General features: G+C 48.2%; 1 protein-coding gene across 3 annotated transcripts in view; it reads left to right on the forward strand.

The window, feature by feature from the left end:
* Nucleotides 1-649: 649 nt before the first annotated feature.
* The window catches only part of MAMSTR (MEF2 activating motif and SAP domain containing transcriptional regulator), a 138603-nt gene continuing 115792 nt past the window's right edge, over nt 650-23460 (forward strand). For all 3 annotated transcript variants that reach the window (XM_069200628.1, XM_069200631.1, XM_069200629.1), the window contains exon 1: nt 650-1497. In XM_069200628.1, coding sequence (XP_069056729.1) covers nt 1443-1497 — 55 coding nt within the window. In that variant the 5' untranslated portion in view covers nt 650-1442. The remainder of the gene's footprint in view (nt 1498-23460) is intronic.

The raw sequence follows: 23460 nt of genomic DNA on the forward strand, positions 1-23460 counted from the left end.
CTTCCCCAAGCCCATGGTTATTGTGGGAAGCTGCTTTCGGGTCTTTCCTCCGCGTACCCGGCCCTTTGTGAGGTCAGTGTTGCTAGAGGCCGTCCATGGGGTTTCCACTGCTCAGGTGGACAGTGTAGGTTCTGCTCTGAACTGGATATACAGTACAGACTCCGTCGGGGCAGGGGCTCTGTGTATGTATCCTTTGTGCCCCAGACCGCGGCGGGGATAGCTCTGTGTCCACAGGCTCGAATGTGGGGAAATAGCTGAAATCGTCACCAGGGTGGGCAGCATGCCCATGCTCCCTTTGTCCCAGGCTGCGAAGGGGCAGCGCGACAAAGGTCTCACCTGTCCCTGCCTAAGCCTCAATAGCGCAGCTGGCCTGTACTCCCAAAGTACGCGCTAGGCCCGGTGGAGCTGCTGGCACTAGTATCCTTTGTGTGAGCCCGTCCCGGGGCACCGTTGGGGGCTGCCGTGCCTGGGAGGGCTGTGTGGAGTGAGCATGGGCCCTGCTGATCCAGCACTGCATGCCAGCCTCTTAACTGTGGGTGTCAAGTGTCAAAGCAGATGGCATTTTATCACACATGGAGGGCTGGGGGCAGCTGGGTTATGAAGGAGGGGTGGGCTGACAGGGGGAGGGACAGGGGCCTGGACCAGAGAGAGACACAGAGTGGAGGGTGAGACAGAGGGGTCCCCGGCTGCCTCTCCCACTTAGTGACGGTGGGGACTGCCCCCCACATAGTGCTCGGATACTTGGAATCCGGACTTGCCATTAAGTCATTTCTCTCCTTGTCTCTCTGTCGCGCTCTCCTCTCTGTTTCTCTCTCTCCCGCCACCTGCTCTTTCCATCCCTCCTTACCTGAAGGAAACTAGTTATTTCTCTGCAACCTGCTACCACCGACAAGACTCAGGCTAACGTCAGCGAGACCCCCCAGACACAACGAAGTCAACAGCATCGACAATACTCCGGCCAACGTCAAGTAAATCTTCACGCCACAGAGGCCCACGCTTGGGAGACCCCCACCACCATCGGCAAGACACGGGATAAAGGCTGGGAAACCCCTAACAGCGCAGGGCCCCCTCTACAAGACAGGCCCACACGGGCCACCCCATCACTGAACAGAAGTGGAAGCGTAATACGAAAAACAACGGTGCTTCAACAGAGACAATAAGTATCATTGGTTTACAAGACAATTTAAGAAAAAACTATCTTCCGGTAGGACCACATCTTCGTTGTGAGGGCCTTGCCCACTAAGAGCAAGCAGCCCTCAGGGGTCCCTTCTATCCAAACTGGCTGCACGAGAAACTATATTTTTTTAATTTGTGTGTGTTTTTTGTTGCCTGAGCGCCCCCCGCTGGATTTATTCTCGCCGGGCGTACTCGCCACTCGAGGGGCTGCCGCCACGTCTCTCCACGACCCTCTCTCCCGGAGTGCGCCTGGAATACCGGCCAAGATGACGCTGCTCGCCTCGGAGCGCTCCATGCTGATCCGCAGCAAGTTCCGCTCAGGTAAGTGCCTTCACCCCTGTCCTCGCCATACAAGGCCCCTTGTGAGGTTTACCCACCGTATTCAGGCGTTGCCAGTGCCTAGAATGTAAAACTTCAAACACAGATCCTCTGTTTCATGGTATTTTAACCTATGGATGCCAAATATTTACGTTGTAAGAGTCGTACTGAGAAAGGATGGCACATAGCTGAGGAGTGTTGAAACTGCACCCTGCAAAGCCCAGCGACCATGCTGCGAAGTGCTGGTACTAACCCACTGAAATGTAGCCACCCGCTCAGAAGAATTTGTGCCTCTGAAAGTATAGATACTTAGCGGGGAAGTGCTGGTACTGTCCCATTGAAAGAAGAAGCTGCCAGCGGAGAAGTGCTACTGCCCACCTAAAAGCATAGCTAGTGCTAGTATTGTCCACTGAACGCATAGCCACCCATCCTACAAAGTGCTGGTACTGTCCCTAAACTATAGTTACTTAGTTGAGAAGTCCTGTTACTTTTCAATTGAAAGAAAGGGCACCAGGCTGAGAAATGCTACTGCCCCACAAAAAAGCATAGTTACCAGCTGTGAAGGGCTGGTATAGTCCCTTGGAAAGTATAGTCACCTTGCTGAGACTTATTGGTGCAATGCTTCTAAAAGTATAGATACTCAGCTGAGAAGTACTGGTATTGTCCCATTGAAAGACCAGCTACTCAGCTGCGAAGTGCTACGACCCCTCCAAAAGCATTGCTACTCAACTGCAAAGTGCTGGGCCTGCCTCATTGAATATATAGCAGACCCAGGGGCATAATACAGGCCTTACACACACTGGTGGGGGGGGAGTGGGTAATGAGGGGGTGATTGGGGGGCGGGGCACCCTTCAGGGTCCCCGAATTTACCCCAAGACCTAGGAATATCTGTGATACAGGAAGTCTCAGGCCCCCCTCCCCACATTCTGGGGTGGGGGAGAGGGGGACTCTCATTTTGCGTTACGTCACTGAGCAGACTTGTTGAGAAATGACATACTCTACATATAAAGAGTTGATGCTGTCCAATTAAAAGTGCAGCAGTCCTACTGAGAAGTGCTGTCTCCGTTCCATTAAAAAGGATCGCCACCGAGCCGCTAAGTGATGGTATTGCCCCATTAAAGGTATAGCTACCTAGCTGAGATTTGCTGCTACCCAAGGGTGCATACCTGCAGACAAGAGCTGGTACTGTGTCAATAAATGCACAGACGTTCTGCCGAGACATGCAGCAATGCCCAATAAACGTAAAGAAAGAACCCTGCTGCAAAATGTTGATCCTCTCCACATAACCTAGGAGCCCTGCTCAGTGTTGATGCCGCCCAATAAAAAATACAGTAGCCCTGCTGAGAAGGAAACACCATCTCATTAAAATTTCAGCAGCCTTACAGAGATGTGAAGGGTCTGCCACTGTAAGCCAACAGCAGTCCTGTTGAGAAGCGCTGGTACTAACCCTGGTCTTACAGGGAAGTGCCGGTACTATCCCATTAAGGCCCTGATTTATACTTTTTGGTGTAAAACTGCACTAACGCAGTTTTGCACGAGAAACTTTAGCACCGGCTTGCACCATTTCTGAGCACCAGCCGGGCACGATGTTTATAGAATGGTGCAAGCCGGTGCAAAGGGTAGGCTAGCGTAAAAAAAACATGACGTTAGCCAGGTGGGGCTGGCGGTATGGAAGAAGGGGGTTTTGCACCAAAAAATGACGTTAGGCAGGTTAGAGTAAAAAGAAAAAAATGCTTCTAACCTGCCTAGCATCATTTTCTGACGCAAAACCATCCATACCACATGACTCCTGTCTTAGAAAGGACAGGAGTCATGCCCACCATCCCAATGGCTAGCACAGGGTACCCTGGGCATGGTCATTGCACCCAGTGCCATGTAGGCTGGCCCATTTCAGAGCCCCCAATGGCACTTTAAATAAAAAAACTAAAATACTTACCTGTACTTACCTACACTTACCTGTGATGGGGTCCCCCATCCTCCGCTGTCCCTCTGGTGTGGGTGGGGGTGTCCCTGGGTCCTGGGGAAGGCACCTGTGGGCTTATTCCTTGGTGTTCCACCATGGAAATAGGCCCACAGGTCCCCTAACGCCTGCCCTGAGCGAGGTGTTAAATAATGGTGCAAAGCAAGCTTTGCACCATTATTTGACACCTCCTCCCCCGTGCGTAATTTTAGCACAGGGGGTGATAAATATGGCGCTAAGGCCATAGTCATTTTTTGCACAGGAACGCCTACTTTGCATCTCATTGACACAAAGTAGGTTTCCACATCCAAAAATGGCTTTAACTCCATAACTTTGGCGCTAGATGGGTCTAGGGCCAAAGTATAAATATGGAGTTCGTTTTGCACCAAATTTGCGTAAAAAATGACTCAAATTCGGCGCAAATCAAGTATAAATATGCCCCTAAATGTCTTACAGTCCTTCTTAGTGCTGGTACTGTCCACTTAAATGTTTTACAGTCCTATTGAGAAGTGCTTGTACTGTCCCATTCAAGATTTTATAATCCTTCTGAGAATTGCTGGTATTGTCTCATTAAAATTCTTACAGTCCATCTGGGAAGTGCTGTTACTGTCCCATTAAATGTTTTACAGCCCTACAGAGAAGTTGCTACTGTCTCATTATTTGTAGGGCAGTCGGTAGAGTCCATCCAAAGCTTTAGCAGACATGCTGAAAAATTAAAACTGGCTTCCATTGCATAAACATGCAGACAAGTGCTTATACTGTCTCATCACAAGTGCATTAAACCTACTGTAACATGTTGATACTGCCCAATTAAAGTCATAGAACCACTACCAGGAGGTCCTGCCTCTGTTCTACAAAAAATGACCTGATTGAAAAGGACAGGCTCAAAGGGCTTTTGTTGACAAGACTACCGGTTCCTGGATCATTTAACATGCTTGAGTTTGACAAATCTGCCTTCCTTCCTCGGCCAGAATTCACTCTTTCTCAGAGACTCAAGTTTGCTTGAATGGCACCCAAGTCAAGTTGATTCAGTGGCAATATCCATCTTTCACAATTCCCAAAAATCAAAAATTCTGGCATTGAAACCGGCATTCATAGATCTCGATTTACCTTGATTTGTTGGTGCTGTCATGTCTATGGCAGTTTTGGCCTTGATTAGGACGTCTATTCCTGATATGCTGGTAGAAAAATCTACATTGTGTAAAAAGTCGTCCAATTTCAAAATGCTTTATTAGAACTCGTCAACATTGTCTCTTGATGTATCCTTTCTCACTACATAATGTATGCTTTGGGCTCCTAAAAGGTCCAGATTTGATTATTTTTGCTTAGTGCTTGGTGCTGCAGGTGTCTGCATAGTTTACCCGAGGATCTGACCCCCTTCTCAGTGTTCTTGTCTTTTTGTCTCTGCGTGGCTTTCTGTAGCCTGGCACTTGTGTCTCACGGTCCCTGCTCCAATGTTTCCTCGCCCTCATGTCTCTCTGTTCCACGTTTCCTTGTACTTGTGTCCATGTGTTTGTGTCTCCAGTCCTAGGGCCTATGTCTTTTCTCCAGTGTCCAGACTTTATGCCTCATTGTCCCAGTGTCCACTTCTCTCTGTATTTCTCTCTATATCTGCCCCAGTGTCTGTTACTCAATGGTCATACTTGCTTGTCTCCATATCCACATGTCCTCTTGAAGTGGTGTCTCTGTGCCTCACTGTCCCAAAGCCTGCATGCATGTGTTCCAAAACCCATGTCTATTTGTTGCACTGTCCATAATCACATGTTCCAGAGTTTGAATCTTATTGCTCAAGACTTTGCTGCTCTGCCCTACTGGCCACGTTAGGTTATATTGCATATCTGTACTGTGCTTTATGCCAACCTAAGGAGGCCTCAAAGCACTGATGGGGGGCAGAAAGGGAAACAGAAGCACCTGGAGAGAGGGTAGGAGGAGCCAAGATAAGGAGTAAGGGGGTGTCTCACTGTCCCATTTCACTCTGACAAAATTATGTAGCAAGAAAAGACAAATTATGCATTTTGAGATAATATTGCTTCATTATTTTGTCATTTTTACACCTGGTAACATTGTGTAGGAAAATAGTTCACCTTATTAACACTTAATACATTAATAAGCAACTGAAAGATGACCAATCAACCTTTGCGAAAATCCTTCCTGTGCAAGGGAACCAGAGTTGCCTTATTTTTTGTAACTTTAATCTGTTTGAGCTAGAAACTGCATTTTTGTTAAAATCTGCAGATTATGCAGCAGTTGATGAATTATGTGGCAAATACAGAAAATCCAGAACTATGGGAAAGTTGCTGCAGTTGCAGAATTGCATAATTCCAGTGGCCCTGCCTATGTTGTTGTGAAACACATGTACTAATAGAGCAGGCGCATGCTTTAGACAGCAGCGCTATCCCCCATGTTTGCACCAACATTACAGGTTTGTGCATGAGGCAGCAGAGCTATCCTTCGGATCTCAGTTGATAGTTCAGATGCAAGAATTAAACAGCAGAGCTGTATCTCATGTTTGTGCCAATAGGGCAGGTGTATACGTGTATATAGGCACATGCTATAATAGTGCAAACACAGGCCTTAAACAGCAGAGCTATTTCTGAGGTTTGCACCAACAGTGCAAGTTTATGCCCTAGAAAGCAGAGATATCCCTCAGGGCCAGATTTACAAGATCCTAGTGCCTCTTAGCACTACAATAGCGTAATTTCTTTTACACTAATGTGGCGTTAAGGAGGCCATTCTCCTTCGCCATATTTACAAAGTAGTACACTGCTAGCATTGCACCAATTTGTAACCCCTTGCACCACATTATACTTGCACCAGGTATAATGAATGCAAGGTGGGCGTTCCCATGCAGGGAGGCTGCAAAAAATGGTGCCGTGAAATCTACAGGATTTCACTTCGACATTTTTCCTGTCATTTTTAATGCCTGCTTGGGGCAGGGGTTAAAGTGACAGGCCCATTGCAGCCTATGCCCCCCCCTCCCCTCGTGATTTACAGCTCTAGGGCCATCATTTATGGCGCTAATCCAGCCACGTGCCACAGTAGCGTCTTAAATTATGACTCTATTGTGGAAATGAGTGCCATGATTGTACCTCCTCTTTCCCTGTCCGATCAGGTCACTGTTGTACATGCAAAAGACCCCCAAAAAATTACAGTGTGAAAATACTTGTGTCTTCTTTACGTTTGCCAGCTGAAGAACTGTTACACCCCCAGCATGCCCTAAACCCCAGAAAGAGAATGTGTGCCAAGTACACACGAGGGGATGCTGTCTTCCCCGGTGATTGGATGAGGTCACTGTTGAACGAGCAGTTGCTAGGGGATTCCATGGATGCTCTTTTGAAAGAGCATGACCACTGTTGCAGAACCATTTACACTTTTCTCGACACACTGCGAAAGTGGCTTTATTCTACGCCCCAATATCCATGATTAACATTTACATTTCCAAACGGAGGTCTCATAACCGTTTCTGCCTGCTTCCAGTTTCTAAGTTCTCAGATATTTTGTGCACTGCTCACTTTTTCCACAATTGTTTGTGCTTTGAAAGTTGGAAAATCACAGCTGCATGCTGTCTGACGGCTGCCATGACAGTGGGCTAGGCTGTTAATCCCCAACGCAACTTGAGTTAATGTGAAGTAGGAACAAACATTCTAAAACTTCAGCTACAGTCAATCCAAACGTAACTTCCTTCCTAAAAACAGCTAGAAGCACATTTATGGAAGGTTTGAGCCGTGGTTGCGTCACTTTTAGTGACACAACAGTGGCATAAACCTTTCAACCATATTTATGCGGCCACGTAAAGCCACTTTGCATGGCTTTGAACGGTCTCATAGATATGGAGTATGGCAATGCAGCTCAAATTGCTGCGTTGCCTTACTCTATGTTAGAGGCATTCCATGGCCATTGGCGTGGGTGTTCCCATGCAACACCCATGGATTTTGATGCATCCCCAGATTTACAAGAGCTTATAAACCTTGGTTTATTCTGCCATGGTGTGGCGCTAGGCAGCTAAGACAGCACTAGCGTAATGGGAAAGGACAAGAATGCACTATGGTCCATATGTATGAAGACATTTTCCCATAGACAAAGAATGGGTAAAACCCTTTGATACATCTGGCCCTATATTTCATAGATATGGTGCATTCCTGCCCTTCCCCTTTGACGCGGGGCAGCACAGCAAGGTGACTTGCTGCGCTGCCATGCTTCAAAAGCTCATAAATCTGGGCCTGAGTTTCCATCGAAAAGCTATTTTTATGGTTTAGTTAAAACTTTGTCACTGATTGATGAAGGCTTGGAAGAGGTCACTTGAGGAAGACTTTTGTACATCATAACCGTTTATTAAAAATTTGGAAAATAAATGAGTCCTATTGGGTGAAAAAGTATTTTCTCCTATCGTCCAATGGGAGTTTGTGGATCCAAACCCAGGTCGACAAATCTGAGCACTCTAATTAGCCAGCAGCTACTGAAAATAGTTATTGGCAAGGGTCCACGGACATGACCCTCTAAGTATCTAGCCTCAACATGGACATCATCAAAAGGTCACCAGGTGTTGTAGCTGTGACCTCTGGCTTGTCCTTTGTATCCTGTGGCACTATATTTTTTATCACTGGCATGTGAGGTGGCAAAACGAGTGCTAAGAACGCGGAGGTGGCCTGCCCTTATGGCTGTTGGGTCTCTTTCATCTTTGGTGTCTTCCACTAATCGTTTTTTTCTATTAGAGTAATAATGAATCACCAGGAGGTGAAATGACACCTTCTCTGGCAGCTGAGATAAGTAAAAAATGCTTTTATATATTTGTTGTGTGTATACCCACTGGTGAGAGAGTATTTGAGTGGGAGAAAGTGTGTGCATGTGTGAGTGTGTCTGTGCATGGATGAGCATGTATCTGTGAGTGACAGTGAGTGAGTGAGTGACAGTCAATGACAGTGAGTGAGAATGAATGAGTCAGAGTGAGAATACATGAGTGAGAGCATGAGTGACTGCAAGTGAGTGTTTGAGAATTAATGTGTGAAGGAGTGTTATAGAGTGTGAGTGAAAATGAGTGAGATCTAGTGAATGTAACTGAGTGAGAATGAGGGAGTCAGAGTGAGTGAAAATGAATGATAGAGAGTATGTGTAAGTGCAAGTGAGTGTAAGTATGAATGAGCGTGGTAAGAGTTAATGTGAGGAAGAATGAGAATAACTGAATGAGTGAGAAAATGAGTAATTCAGTGTGAGTGAGAATAATTGAAAGTGAGTGAACATGAAGGAGAGTAAGAGTAAATGCCAGTGAGTCTGACTGAATGAGAAAATATAGATGTGTCTTAGTGAGAACAGGGGAGTGTGAGTGACTGTGAACAAGAGAGAATGAGTGAGAGAGAAGAAAAGGGAGTGAAAGAGGGTGAGTGGGATGAAATGTGCAAGTGGGTGAGGATGAATTGGTGAGTGTGAATTACAATTAGTGCAAGTTACTGTATATGAGCATGAGAATGCTGTGCGAGTCAGCTGTCAACTCTGGTATAGTGAAGGCATTCGTGGCTCTTAGAGACACCTAGGTGTCAGCACTGACATAGCAATTCTTAACATGACAAATACCTGTGACAAAATTCAGGCATTGGCCCACATGAGGTTATTCTTGGTATAATGAGCACCTATGGTAAAACACTGGTACTGGCTATACTAGAAGTAATTCTTGACATTTGGGTCACCCTTGGAAAAATGTTTGTGCTTCATACTTGAGGGAATTTGTGATACGGGGTCACCTGTGACAAAATACTCGCTCTAGCACTTTGGAAGTAATTCCTGGCATAAGGAAGGACAACCACGGCATATGGGAGATAGGTAAGCATGACAAAATGCTGGGCAGAACCGCTAGAGGTTTTTTTGACAGAAAGGTCACCTATAGTATATGGACAGGATTAATGGTAACATTAGGCATATTATTGGTAACATTTGGCATAGGTGGAAGGGGGCACCTATGGCATTTGGTGGGGGGGGATGGGTTACTGGTGAGAAAATGCTGGCCTTTGCACAGTGGAGCTAATCTTTGAGAAATAGGAGCACTCATATCACATTTTGCGTATAATGGGGTTAACTCCTGGGGAGTGTCAGATATGACTGGCTTGACACACCTTGAAATAACTGTAATATTTAATGAGGTCACTTTCAGAGCCTTTGATCTTTTAGCAAATTTCTGTGAAGATTGTTGTTTAAAATGCACTACTTTACTCTGCTTTTTTCAAAGTTTTCCCTTTAGAAAATCCTGGCTCATTCGCTTTGTTCGCTCGCTACAATTTAGGACAAGTATTATGACTCAACATTTTCAAATCTCATGTCAATAATATAGTTGGCATCTAAAATAGTATTTTTTTGTGTTGTATGTTTATTTAATTATGTTGCCATCATGGACCTTCTGTGATGTCAATTATTGATATGTTGGGGTTAAGGTCACGGGATTTCCTGGGATGGTTCAGAGTCAAGATCCATGTGATGTCACATCTTGTGATGCCATTAAGGTCAAAGGGTGGGTGATGTCAGTGTCACTGCCCCTCGTATTTTGTGAATTAACATCCATGAGCAGCAACTGAAAATATTTGTTGCAGCTGAAGTCTACATCCTGGAAAAACGTATCAGGGAGGTAGAAAGTCTTAGGAGATTATTATCTGACTCCAGTGAAGGGTGCCAGAGAAGCAGGTACTGTCCTAAAATAAAAAAGGCCTGTCTTTGTTGTAGGATTAGCAGACTTTGTGCAAGTTTCACAAACGTGTAAGTGGGTTGCAGAGTTCTTTAAAATGTTGTTTATTTTATTTAATAATTTTTCATTAATCCTGAAAAAAGTTGTGGTGCAACTATAAGTGGTGCAAATGAGTAGTGAGCCCTGGCAGAGGGCTGTGCACAGCTTGATTTTTGCATGAGGGCTGGCATACGGGCTGCACTGGCAGTACACAGCTGACGCAGTCGATTGTGGGTTGGCCCTGCAACTAGATCCCATTGTGCAGGTATTGACTGCATGTTAAATTGAGTTTATGGCATGGGTGCAGGCCAAGCCATGTGGGTAACTCCTGCTGTGCATTGTTGATGGTATTGTGCTGCACAAGAAGTCGGGTGCAATGCCTAACTGCAGGTCAGACCCTGATGCCAACCCTCACTGAGCCTTGTGCTCCCTGCTCATGTCTGAAGGTGGTACACAGCAAGTGTTGGCCGCACAAGAAGCTGGTAGCACTGGTTGGAGCTAACCTCAGTTTGCCTGACCCAAAGCAGGATGTAGCAAAGGTTGGCTGTACAGAAGCTTGGGTACTTGGCCAGGCCACAGGCCATGTGCAGTGGGGTTGGCAGAATGGGAAATTGGGGTCCGTTCCTGGCCGCAGGCCAGTCCTTTGGTAAACCTCCACTAGACACAGCAAGGGATTTTCCCTCATTGGACTTTAAGTGGATATTGAGCGGAAGGCCTGGTTGCAGGTAATTGTAAAGTTCTACAGAGTGAATTGACACTGTCATTATGATGATGAAATTCATATACTTCAAGGTGCCATGAGATTCTTTCCTCATATATATTTATATATGACCACTGCAACTAGCTTATTATGACCGGACAAGTGGACGCAGTCTATGCCTCCTGCATGTACACACTCAGGATACTCAAAACCACACCACCACCTGCAGAACCTTCACTAAAGCCCTCATCCTCAGCAGCTGGGCTACAGCAACTCACTAAGGCCCTCATTCCGAGTTTGCGGGAACCGCCACTTGGCTGCTCCGCGGTCAAAAGACCTCAGAGGCCATTCTGGCTTTCCCGGTGGGCCGGCGGGCGCCCGCCAATGGAGCGCCCGCCGGCCCAGCGGGAAAGGCCCTGCAACAATGAAGCCGGCTCCGAATGGAGCCGGCGGAGTTGCAGGGGTGCGACGGGTGCAGTTGCACCCGTCGCGATTTTCACTGTCTGCAATGCAGACAGTGAAAATCTTTCTGGGGCCCTGTAAGGGGGGCCCTGCACTGCCCATGCCAGTGGCATGGGCATTGCAGGGGCCCCCAGGGGCCCCACGACACCCGTTCCCGCCATCCTGGTTCTGGCAGTGAAAACCGCCAGAAACAGGCTGGCGGGAAGGGGGTCGGAATCCCCATGGCGGCGCTGCAAGCAGCGCTGCCATGGAGGATTCTCCCAGCCGGGGGTAATCCGGCGGGAAACCGCCGGACCCGGCTGGGCGACCGCGGCTTCACAGCCACGGTCGGAATACAAAAGGAAGCACCGCCAGCCTGTTGGCGGTGCTTCCATGGTCGTCGACAGGGTCAGAATGACGCCCTAAGTGTTGGAGTCAGCACACAGCTGACCAGAAGCCTCCAGACCATACAAAACTCAGCAGCCAGACTCGGCCCCAAATTACCTCCGTTACTGGACATTGTCTACCTCATTAATAGAGGAAAGTATAGAAGTAATGTCCTTAAGTTCAGCTGAGCATGCTGGACGATTGTATTCATCATATCATTTTTAAGCATTAAACCGGGGACCTTCTGTGATGTCAATCAGACCTTCACAAAGGAGCCCTTGTGAATAAGAAATGGATACCAAACATTTTCAACTTTTCTAATTTATCTGGGAACGTAGGAAACGTAAACAAAAGCGAACACACTTGAAAACGTTCTGATTTTATGAGCCCAAAAACTGTCTGCAAACAACTAAGGAAACAAGGCCGACTGAAGATTATTTCACCCTTATATATCCCGACCGGTTTCAAACACTGTATGCAAAATATAGACTTAAACGTAGACTATAGTTTAGCCTTCTCTCTTAATCAGGAGATTTTCAGTTCAAGAGATTTAAAACTCAGAAATCACGAGCACCAGACGTATTCAGTATTTTCTGTGCTGCATCAACCTGACCTGGTGGATTAATGATCACTGACAGTGCTGTGTGGGCATGGCCCCTTTTAATGTTGGCATCCTGAAACAGTCAAGTGTGCATGCCTGACCTTTTCGTATGATATGATACTGTTGTTTAGTTCTTCCCTGAGGAAGGTCTTAACATTTGAGATGCGTGTTTTAAAATACACGTTTGATTGACATTTTAAATAGTAGCTCAATCTATGAAATTTGCTGATTGTTCAGAACAAAAGTAAAAACTAAGAACTGTAAGGTCTTTTTGAAAAGATGGCAATCCATGTGTGTCCTAGCATGTGTGATGGTCCCAAACAATTTCTTTTGCACCTGATTGAGTTTCCAGTTTCATGTGTCCTATGAAATCCCAATTACGTATTCAAATCCCCAGACACCAAGCCAGCTCACATTTAGATGAATTTAAAATAGTGAATATTAATGTTCCTCCACATGCAGCTAACGTTTTTAAATATGACAGCATTATTTTCTTTCTTTCAGTTTTTAAGGTAGTTAACGAGAACTCTTAAAATCAAGAAATAAAACAGCAGTGACCTGGTCCAAAGTAGGATAATTGTTTGAGCTAATAATCCATAGTCCATTAAAATACATATTAAATATTAACTACACGAGTTAAAAGGACATTAAAAGGGTAGAGGGGAAAGGGGACCTACCCATGACTACATAAGTGCTAGATCTCTTATGAAATGCATACGAATTCTAACAATTCATGTCAAGGCACATGGAATTTACCAAAGTATTATTACTTTTGAATTAGATTTTCCAATAAGGCCAGTTTAGATAGCTCTTTCAGCCATGGAAAAATATCACGGTTGTTATTTTACTAGTTAGTTAAAATGATTGCTCTCCACCATAAATGCTCAAGAGGGCCATGCTCCCTTTCCACTTAACTGCGAGCCTTCTAGAGCCAAATCATTAAAAAAAATATTAACGTTTACCAGGACTCATTTTTAGGTCGAGCCTACAAGAAAGCGCGAAAGACATAGTGGGCTTAATAAGATCATAAAGGAGCTTGCAGCCTCTCCGTTGCTTAACATTGGTTAGTTTTATTGTAACTCTTATTTGCTTGCTTTCCATTGGATGGCTTTTATTGTTTCAGCCTGTCAATCTTGCGATTGTCCTCCACGGGAACAAAACCCCTTTGACTATGATTGGGTGACTTCCATGCTCTGTGTGCTTGCTTTTAGGGAATTACTTTTTTGTTTTGATTTAAGCACTTCATGAAGGTGTGTATTTTCTAGCTGTGTCCCTTGTGTGCCTCCTTCTTATACATTTCTCTCTCTCACACATGTGCTTCTCTCCCCCGCCTCTACTCGTGTTGCTCTCTGCCAGCTATGTGCTTCGGCTTCTGTGCTCCATGTTGCTCTTTTACGCTGGTATTCTGTCCATTGTGTTGCTTCTCCTCTTGCCCATTGTGTTACTTCATCCCCACGACCTCCCCAAACAGCTCATCCCATTATTTTTTTGTAAAAAAGAACTACCGCATTAAGTTTTAAAAGAGGGTTTTCACGCTAACAGTTATTATTTACCAATCCACCTAGGATTGGTAAATTAAAAAAAGACTGTGGCCCTCATTACAACATTGGTGGTATATCACGCCTATGGCCGTGGCGACGGCCGCCAATAGACCGTCGCCGCAGCTACCAGCTGTCTGCCAAATTATGACTGTAGCCGGAATTCCGCCAGAAGGATGGCGGAAATCCGGCTGCGGCCATGGCGGCGGGTGGCGGTAAAGTGGCGCTGCTGCCACCAGCAGCGCACAGCAACGCCATGCCAGTAGACTGCTGCAGGCCTGGTGGTGTTCTGCTGGCGGATGCTGCTGCTGGCAGCAGCGCCCCATCCCGTCTCCTGCCGGAGGACCCCCTACAATCAGGTAAGTCGGGTGCTCCAACAGGGGATGGGTGGTGTTGTGTGTGGGTGTAGGTGCGTGCGTGTATGTGGATGTGAGATGCGTGTTGTCCGTGTGTGCATGTATGGATGTGTGAGTGCATGTATGTTGTGTTGTGTGCATGCATGTGTGCATGAATGTATGTCAGTGTGTGTGGGTGTGTGTTTGAATGGATGTATGCATGCGTGGATGAATGTGGGTATGAGTGTGTATATGCGTGTGTTCAATGGTGCGTGAAGGTGCATGTATGTCGTGGGGGGGTCTTAAGTGGGTGGGGGGAGTGGGAGGGAAACCAGGGGAGGGGAAGGGGGGTGGGAAGACCCCTATCTGTGACAGGGAAGGTATTCCCTGTCACTGATAGTGCCTACCACCATGGTGTTTGTGATGGTAAGGAAGCCACGGAGACCATGGCGGTAGGGGGGGTCATAATCCAGCGGGTGGCCTACTGAAGGCGGTCGTTACCACCATGGCGGATGGTGTGGTACATTGGGGAAAAGTACCGCCAGCCTGTTGGCAGTACTTATCTCCACTTTACCGCCATCCGCCAGGATTGTAATGAAGGCCTGTGTCCTTTTGTAGGCGCACTCGTAATCTGTTGACCTCAAAAAAACATTGGCAAAGCCAATAGGCCTTATAGGCGAAAATTATCGGCTTTGCCAATGCTTGTTTTCATTTGAGATACTTCTTCCTAAAAGCCATAATCTACCGTCTTGTATGTTGGAATTTCGAGATGTAGAGCCATTCTCAAGTGTATGAATTTAGTGATTTTTTTTCCTGATGAAGAGTTGTCGATTGCCACTAATTGCTTTGTGGGTGATACAAAGGCGCTTGAAGGTAGGTATTCTGGCAACTGGTAAATAGTGTAAGATCCTCAAGGCAGGGGGTATTTGTGCTTGTTGCTTTACATATAGGAGCAGTCTAGCAGCAGTGTTCTGAATTCTCTGTAATCTCATAGCTGATAAAGGTGATCAGTGCTATAGACCACTAGCGTAATCTAGTTTTGATAGGACCGTAGAGATGATAGATTAGACCTTATCGGGGAGCCTAGGCGTGGGAAGATGTGTTGCACTGTTTTTATTGTAAGAAAGCTTGATTTGGCTTGCTCAGTTTGACAAGGTCGAAAAATACAGGTGGTGATAGTTCTTTGGAGAGAAGTAGAGGCTGCTTTGGCTTTCCTTGGGAGAGTTTTGTTGCAAATGGGTTGTGGCTGATTTGTTTTGGTTTAGTAAGAGTATAGGGCCATATTTGCCAAACATTCAAATAATGCAATGCAGCAAGCCACCTTGCTGTGCTGCTTGAAAGGAAAAGGGAAGGAATGTGCCATATTTAAAACTGTATGGCTCATTCCTGTCCTTTTCCAGTGCTGTAGCACTTTTAGCTGCTTAGCGCAAATGCAGGCACCGTTGCACCATGCTGTAAGGGTGCCTGCGTCATGGGTAGGATAGTTTTGTGCAGAAAGGCACACCTTCCTGCACAAAATTTCTCAGAGGCATTGTGCAGCAGAATGCAGCACATGTAGGAAGAGGAAAAAAATAAGAAAAATGAACATATTTCTCCTCGTTATGCCTCCCATGGGGAGGTGTAGAATGTTGGCACATTCCCAGGTCTACCACTAATGGCATATTTTGTCTTGAGGGTGTTTGTTTTGAGCCGCTTGCGTTGAAGTTTAGCAGTTTGTTTTTTTATGCTTTTCATTCTGCATCCATACATGGGGTGTGTTTTCTAATATTATGCATATATATTTTCAGAGGAATTACAAGATCAAAAGCTTCATGGAGCCATCAATAGAATATTTGTGCTAAATATATTGTGATGAGATTTATGTTGGAGATAAGAAGATTTTTTTAGGTCCTCCAAATTCAGCTTGTTCCAAGGTCGATATGTAGTTGTGAGTGAGTTGATTTTACCTGGGGAGAATTGTGGTGTCTTGTATTGGAAGGCAACAAGGTAGTGTTCTGACCATGTGACCGGAATAATCCTTTGGGATATGACTAGGTCTGGATTGGTGAAGATGACATCTAATTTATTTTCCTGCAAAATGTGTGGGATTGGGAAAGAGCTGGTGTAGACTGTGTGTGTCTAGGCTAGTGAAAATGGTTCTGGGGTGTAGCATATAGGTTTTGTTAAACCCTATGTTGAGGACACTAAGGAAGCTTGAGTATGTTAGAAAAAGTTTAGAGATTGTATCTAGAAATGTATCTGGGAATGTTGCATTGTGAGGTGAAGGACAAGGTTACATGAAAAGGATAGGGTAGGGTTGCATCTGACAAGGAGGGCCTCACAACTCACAACCGTGTAAAAAATATCCTCAGCTTTTGGGAGATTTGCTGTTTCTTTAAATATGACGGCAAAGCCTCCTCCGCTTTTGCCTGTCTGATTTTGTGTCACAGCTTAATATCATGGTGAAACACCTTCATGCAATACCGGTGCCATATCTTTCCTCAGCCATGATTCAGTTGTGACAAGTACGTCCGCTTCTGTGTATATTAATAGGTCGAATATATGATACAGAATATTTAATATGGAACTAGCATTTCAGTTTTGGGTACATTAAATCTGAGATGGTTCCATGTCATCCATTGGTCAATGGCCTGGAGGCAACTGAAGATTTCGGATGTTCCAATGTTCTATGGGCTTTCAAATTTCAGAAGTGTTTGTGTGGCATCTGCAAAGGCCAAAATCACTGATCAGCTCTGGTAATGATTTAATGTCAATGTTGAAAAGCATGGGTTAGATGATTGAGTCTTGAGGTCCTGCTTAAATGTTACATGATTTAGAAATGAAAAGAATTGAGGAGTATGGATAATATATGTTCCTTTGTGCAGATACAATGCTATCCAAGTGAGAGCAGTGCCATTTATTCCAGCTTCAAGTCTTTAAATTAATGTGTTGTAATCCACTGTGTCAATAGCAGCAACCCCGTTATGGGCTACTGTTTTTTAAGGTCATCTCATAGAGAGTAGGCCTCAGTAGGCAGTCTAAATAATGTTTTTAGGAAGTGGTGTGAGTTTGTGTTGGAGGAGAGTGAGTTTTGTCCCTTAAAATTGTAGGTGATGTGGTATTGATGCAGTTACCTGTTTCAGGACAGAGAAAGTGTTGTTTTTTATTAATGATTATCTTTCTCCAAAAGCTTAAAGGACATTTTGTGGGTCTGCGCGTGTGGTTGGTGGTGAGCTTTGTTGAAATTGAGGAGTTGGGTTGTGAAGTTGTATCTGAATGGTAGGCCTGTTGTGCAATAGATAATGGGATGTGAGGCTATGAAGAGTGTTGCAGAGTTGCATTCTTTCATTCTTTCACCAAGGGTAGGTCGCTCCCCCTGCCGCTGCAGCTCCTCCAAGTTCCCGAGTTCCTGTGTTCCTGAGACCCACCTAACTGTAAGTACCCCCCTCCTCCCAGCCCCTCGCCCTGCCCCGCGCCACTCACCTTCTCTCCTGCTCCTGCTTCTTTTCCTCCTCTCTGTCTCTTCCTCCTCGCTCCCCCTCTGCAATCTTCTTCTGTGTTCTTCTGTTCTTCTCTTCTGTTCTTCTGTTCTTCCCTTCTGTTCTTCTGTGTTCTTCCGGTCTTCTGTGTTCTTCTTCTCTGTTCTTCTCGGTGCTTCTGTGTTCTTCTTCTCTGTTCTTCTCTGTTCTTCTCTGTTCTTCTCTGTTCTTCTGCTCTTCCGATCTTCTGTTCTTCTGTCTTCTGTTCTTCTGTCTTCTGTTCTTCTGTTCTTCTGTTCTTCTGCTCTTCCGGTCTTCTGTCTTCTGTTCTTCTGTCTTCTTTTCTTCTGTCTTCTGTTCTCCTGTCTTCGGCTCTTCTACCTCCTCCGTCTTCTTCCCCCGAGCCTGCCCTCCTGCTCCTTCCTCATCCCCCTCCCTCACTCGCCTCCCCCTCTCTCACCCCTAGCTAACCCGTTCGCTATCTACCTCCCTCACTCCTCCTATCTTCCTATCTCTCTAGCTCCCTATCTCACTATCTAACTCCCCCACTCTCCACCTCCTCCTACCTACCTATCTGTCTATCTATCTATTTCCCTATCTATCGACTTCTCTATCTATTTTCTCTATCTATTTCTCTATCTCTCCCCCCCTCCCGCCACCCCCTCTACTACCTATCTCCCTATCCTCTCACTCTACCTCTCTCCCTCACCCACCTCTACAACCCCCCCTCCCCTATCTTCACAACCCTACTCCTATCTCTCTCCCTAATCTCCAAACCTCCTAACACTCACCCTCCTCCACCCTAAACCCCCTCCCCCAGCTCCTCTCACTCTACCTGTCCCCCCCCCTCCCTCGCGCTTTCCCGCCGCGACCTCCTGCACGCCCCCGCCCCCCAGCTCCCATTCGCCCCCAGCTGACCCCTCCCCCCCCTCCTACCTCTTATGGCGGCCGCTGCGCGACAGTGGTAGCGACCCTTGACCCAAGGGTAGGTCGCTCCCCCTGCCGCTGCAGCTCCTCCAAGTTCCCGAGTTCCTGTGTTCCTGAGACCCACCTAACTGTAAGTACCCCCCTCCTCCCAGCCCCTCGCCCTGCCCCGCGCCACTCACCTTCTCTCCTGCTCCTGCTTCTTTTCCTCCTCTCTGTCTCTTCCTCCTCGCTCCCCCTCTGCAATCTTCTTCTTCGTTCTTCTGTTCTTCTCTTCTGTTCTTCTGTTCTTCCCTTCTGTTCTTCTGTGTTCTTCCGGTCTTCTGTGTTCTTCTTCTCTGTTCTTCTCGGTGCTTCTGTGTTGTTCTTCTCTGTTCTTCTGCTCTTCCGATCTTCTGTTCTTCTGATCTTCTGTTCTTCTGTTCTTCTGTTCTTCTGCTCTTCTGCTCTTCTGCTCTTCTGCTCTTCTGCTCTTCCGGTCTTCTGTCTTCTGTTCTTCTGTCTTCTGTTCTCCTGTCTTCGGCTCTTCTACCTCCTCCGTCTTCTTCCCCCGAGCCTGCCCTCCTGCTCCTTCCTCATCCCCCTCCCTCACTCGCCTCCCCCTCTCTCACCCCTAGCTAACCCGTTCGCTATCTACCTCCCTCACTCCTCCTATCTTCCTATCTCTCTAGCTCCCTATCTCACTATCTAACTCCCCCACTCTCCACCTCCTCCTACCTACCTATCTGTCTATCTATCTATTTCCCTATCTATCGACTTCTCTATCTATTTTCTCTATCTATTTCTCTATCTCTCCCCCCTCCCGCCACCCCCTCTACTACCTATCTCCCTATCCTCTCACTCTACCTCTCTCCCTCACCCACCTCTACAACCCCCCCTCCCCTATCTTCACAACCCTACTCCTATCTCTCTCCCTAATCTCCAAACCTCCTAACACTCACCCTCCTCCACCCTAAACCCCCTCCCCCAGCTCCTCTCACTCTACCTGTCCCCCCCCTCCCTCGCGCTTTCCCGCCGCGACCTCCTGCACGCCCCCGCCCCCCAGCTCCCATTCGCCCCCAGCTGACCCCTCCCCCCCCCCTACCTCTTATGGCGGCCGCTGCGCGACAGTGGTAGCGACCCTTGACCCAAGGGTAGGTCGCTCCCCCTGCCGCTGCAGCTCCTCCAAGTTCCCGAGTTCCTGTGTTCCTGAGACCCACCTAACTGTAAGTACCCCCCTCCTCCCAGCCCCTCGCCCTGCCCCGCGCCACTCACCTTCTCTCCTGCTCCTGCTTCTTTTCCTCCTCTCTGTCTCTTCCTCCTCGCTCCCCCTCTGCAATCTTCTTCTGTGTTCTTCTGTTCTTCTCTTCTGTTCTTCTGTTCTTCCCTTCTGTTCTTCTGTGTTCTTCCGGTCTTCTGTGTTCTTCTTCTCTGTTCTTCTCGGTGCTTCTGTGTTCTTCTTCTCTGTTCTTCTCTGTTCTTCTCTGTTCTTCTGCTCTTCCGATCTTCTGTTCTTCTGTCTTCTGTTCTTCTGTCTTCTGTTCTTCTGTTCTTCTGCTCTTCCGGTCTTCTGTCTTCTGTTCTTCTGTCTTCTGTTCTTCTGTCTTCTGTTCTCCTGTCTTCGGCTCTTCTACCTCCTCCGTCTTCTTCCCCCGAGCCTGCCCTCCTGCTCCTTCCTCATCCCCCTCCCTCACTCGCCTCCCCCTCTCTCACCCCTAGCTAACCCGTTCGCTATCTACCTCCCTCACTCCTCCTATCTTCCTATCTCTCTAGCTCCCTATCTCACTATCTAACTCCCCCACTCTCCACCTCCTCCTACCTACCTATCTGTCTATCTATCTATTTCCCTATCTATCGACTTCTCTATCTATTTTCTCTATCTATTTCTCTATCTCTCCCCCCCTCCCGCCACCCCCTCTACTACCTATCTCCCTATCCTCTCACTCTACCTCTCTCCCTCACCCACCTCTACAACCCCCCCTCCCCTATCTTCACAACCCTACTCCTATCTCTCTCCCTAATCTCCAAACCTCCTAACACTCACCCTCCTCCACCCTAAACCCCCTCCCCCAGCTCCTCTCACTCTACCTGTCCCCCCCCCTCCCTCGCGCTTTCCCGCCGCGACCTCCTGCACGCCCCCGCCCCCCAGCTCCCATTCGCCCCCAGCTGACCCCTCCCCCCCCCTCCTACCTCTTATGGCGGCCGCTGCGCGACAGTGGTAGCGACCCTTGACCCAAGGGTAGGTCGCTCCCCCTGCCGCTGCAGCTCCTCCAAGTTCCCGAGTTCCTGTGTTCCTGAGACCCACCTAACTGTAAGTACCCCCCTCCTCCCAGCCCCTCGCCCTGCCCCGCGCCACTCACCTTCTCTCCTGCTCCTGCTTCTTTTCCTCCTCTCTGTCTCTTCCTCCTCGCTCCCCCTCTGCAATCTTCTTCTGTGTTCTTCTTTTCTTCTCTTCTGTTCTTCTGTTCTTCCCTTCTGTTCTTCTGTGTTCTTCCGGTCTTCTGTGTTCTTCTTCTCTGTTCTTCTCGGTGCTTCTGTGTTCTTCTTCTCTGTTCTTCTCTGTTCTTCTCTGTTCTTCTGCTCTTCCGATCTTCTGTTCTTCTGTCTTCTGTTCTTCTGTCTTCTGTTCTTCTGTTCTTCTGCTCTTCTGCTCTTCCGGTCTTCTGTCTTCTGTTCTTCTGTCTTCTGTTCTTCTGTCTTCTGTTCTCCTGTCTTCGGCTCTTCTACCTCCTCCGTCTTCTTCCCCGAGCCTGCCCTCCTGCTCCTTCCTCATCCCCCTCCCTCACTCGCCTCCCCCTCTCTCACCCCTAGCTAACCCGTTCGCTATCTACCTCCCTCACTCCTCCTATCTTCCTATCTCTCTAGCTCCCTATCTCACTATCTAACTCCCCCACTCTCCACCTCCTCCTACCTACCTATCTGTCTATCTATCTATTTCCCTATCTATCGACTTCTCTATCTATTTTCTCTATCTATTTCTCTATCTCTCCCCCCCTCCCGCCACCCCCTCTACTACCTATCTCCCTATCCTCTCACTCTACCTCTCTCCCTCACCCACCTCTACAACCCCCCCTCCCCTATCTTCACAACCCTACTCCTATCTCTCTCCCTAATCTCCAAACCTCCTAACACTCACCCTCCTCCACCCTAAACCCCCTCCCCCAGCTCCTCTCACTCTACCTGTCCCCCCCCCTCCCTCGCGCTTTCCCGCCGCGACCTCCTGCACGCCCCCGCCCCCCAGCTCCCATTCGCCCCCAGCTGACCCCTCCCCCCCCTCCTACCTCTTATGGCGGCCGCTGCGCGACAGTGGTAGCGACCCTTGACCCAAGGGTAGGTCGCTCCCACTGCCGCTGCAGCTCCTCCAAGTTCCCGAGTTCCTGTGTTCCTGAGACCCACCTAACTGTAAGTACCCCCCTCCTCCCAGCCCCTCGCCCTGCCCCGCGCCACTCACCTTCTCTCCTGCTCCTGCTTCTTTTCCTCCTCTCTGTCTCTTCCTCCTCGCTCCCCCTCTGCAATCTTCTTCTGTGTTCTTCTGTTCTTCTCTTCTGTTCTTCTGTTCTTCCCTTCTGTTCTTCTGTGTTCTTCCGGTCTTCTGTGTTCTTCTTCTCTGTTCTTCTCGGTGCTTCTGTGTTCTTCTTCTCTGTTCTTCTCTGTTCTTCTCTGTTCTTCTGCTCTTCCGATCTTCTGTTCTTCTGTCTTCTGTTCTTCTGTCTTCTGTTCTTCTGTTCTTCTGTTCTTCTGCTCTTCCGGTCTTCTGTCTTCTGTTCTTCTGTCTTCTGTTCTTCTGTCTTCTGTTCTCCTGTCTTCGGCTCTTCTACCTCCTCCGTCTTCTTCCCCCGAGCCTGCCCTCCTGCTCCTTCCTCATCCCCCTCCCTCACTCGCCTCCCCCTCTCTCACCCCTAGCTAACCCGTTCGCTATCTACCTCCCTCACTCCTCCTATCTTCCTATCTCTCTAGCTCCCTATCTCACTATCTAACTCCCCCACTCTCCACCTCCTCCTACCTACCTATCTGTCTATCTATCTATTTCCCTATCTATCGACTTCTCTATCTATTTTCTCTATCTATTTCTCTATCTCTCCCCCCCTCCCGCCACCCCCTCTACTACCTATCTCCCTATCCTCTCACTCTACCTCTCTCCCTCACCCACCTCTACAACCCCCCCTCCCCTATCTTCACAACCCTACTCCTATCTCTCTCCCTAATCTCCAAACCTCCTAACACTCACCCTCCTCCACCCTAAACCCCCTCCCCCAGCTCCTCTCACTCTACCTGTCCCCCCCCCTCCCTCGCGCTTTCCCGCCGCGACCTCCTGCACGCCCCCGCCCCCCAGCTCCCATTCGCCCCCAGCTGACCCCTCCCCCCCCCTCCTACCTCTTATGGCGGCCGCTGCGCGACTGCGCAGCGGGCGCGCGCAGCGGGCACGCCGCTGGCGCGCCGGAGGCGCGCCAGAGGCAAGCCCGTCTGCGCCCGTCCGCGCCTGGACCGCGCCCAGCGCCACGACCCCTGGTCCCCAGCTCCCCCAAGCCCCGCTGATCCGCTACGACCCCACCACCCTCCACGCCCTCAACCCAGGGCGCTCCAAAACCTGCTTCCTAGCTCACCCCAAACGCACCCATGGACCCTTCGCCTGCAACTCCTGCAAACGCATCTTCCACCACGCAACTACCACGACCACAAGCCCACGCGCCATCAACCACCTCAAGTGCATCCTGATCAACGCTCGTTCCGTCCACAAGCACGCCGTTGAACTTTGGGACCTCCTGGACTCCACAGCCCCGGACGTCGCCTTCATCACGGAGACATGGATGAACGCCTCCTCTGCTCCAGACATCGCTACCGCCATCCCCGAAGGCTACAAGATCTCCAGAAAAGACCGCACCAACCAAGTAGGAGGAGGTGTCGCCATCATCTTCAAAGACTCCATCAGCGTCACC

This window comes from Pleurodeles waltl, chromosome 7 (genome assembly GCF_031143425.1).
Source record: "Pleurodeles waltl isolate 20211129_DDA chromosome 7, aPleWal1.hap1.20221129, whole genome shotgun sequence".
NCBI lineage: Eukaryota > Metazoa > Chordata > Amphibia > Caudata > Salamandridae > Pleurodeles > Pleurodeles waltl.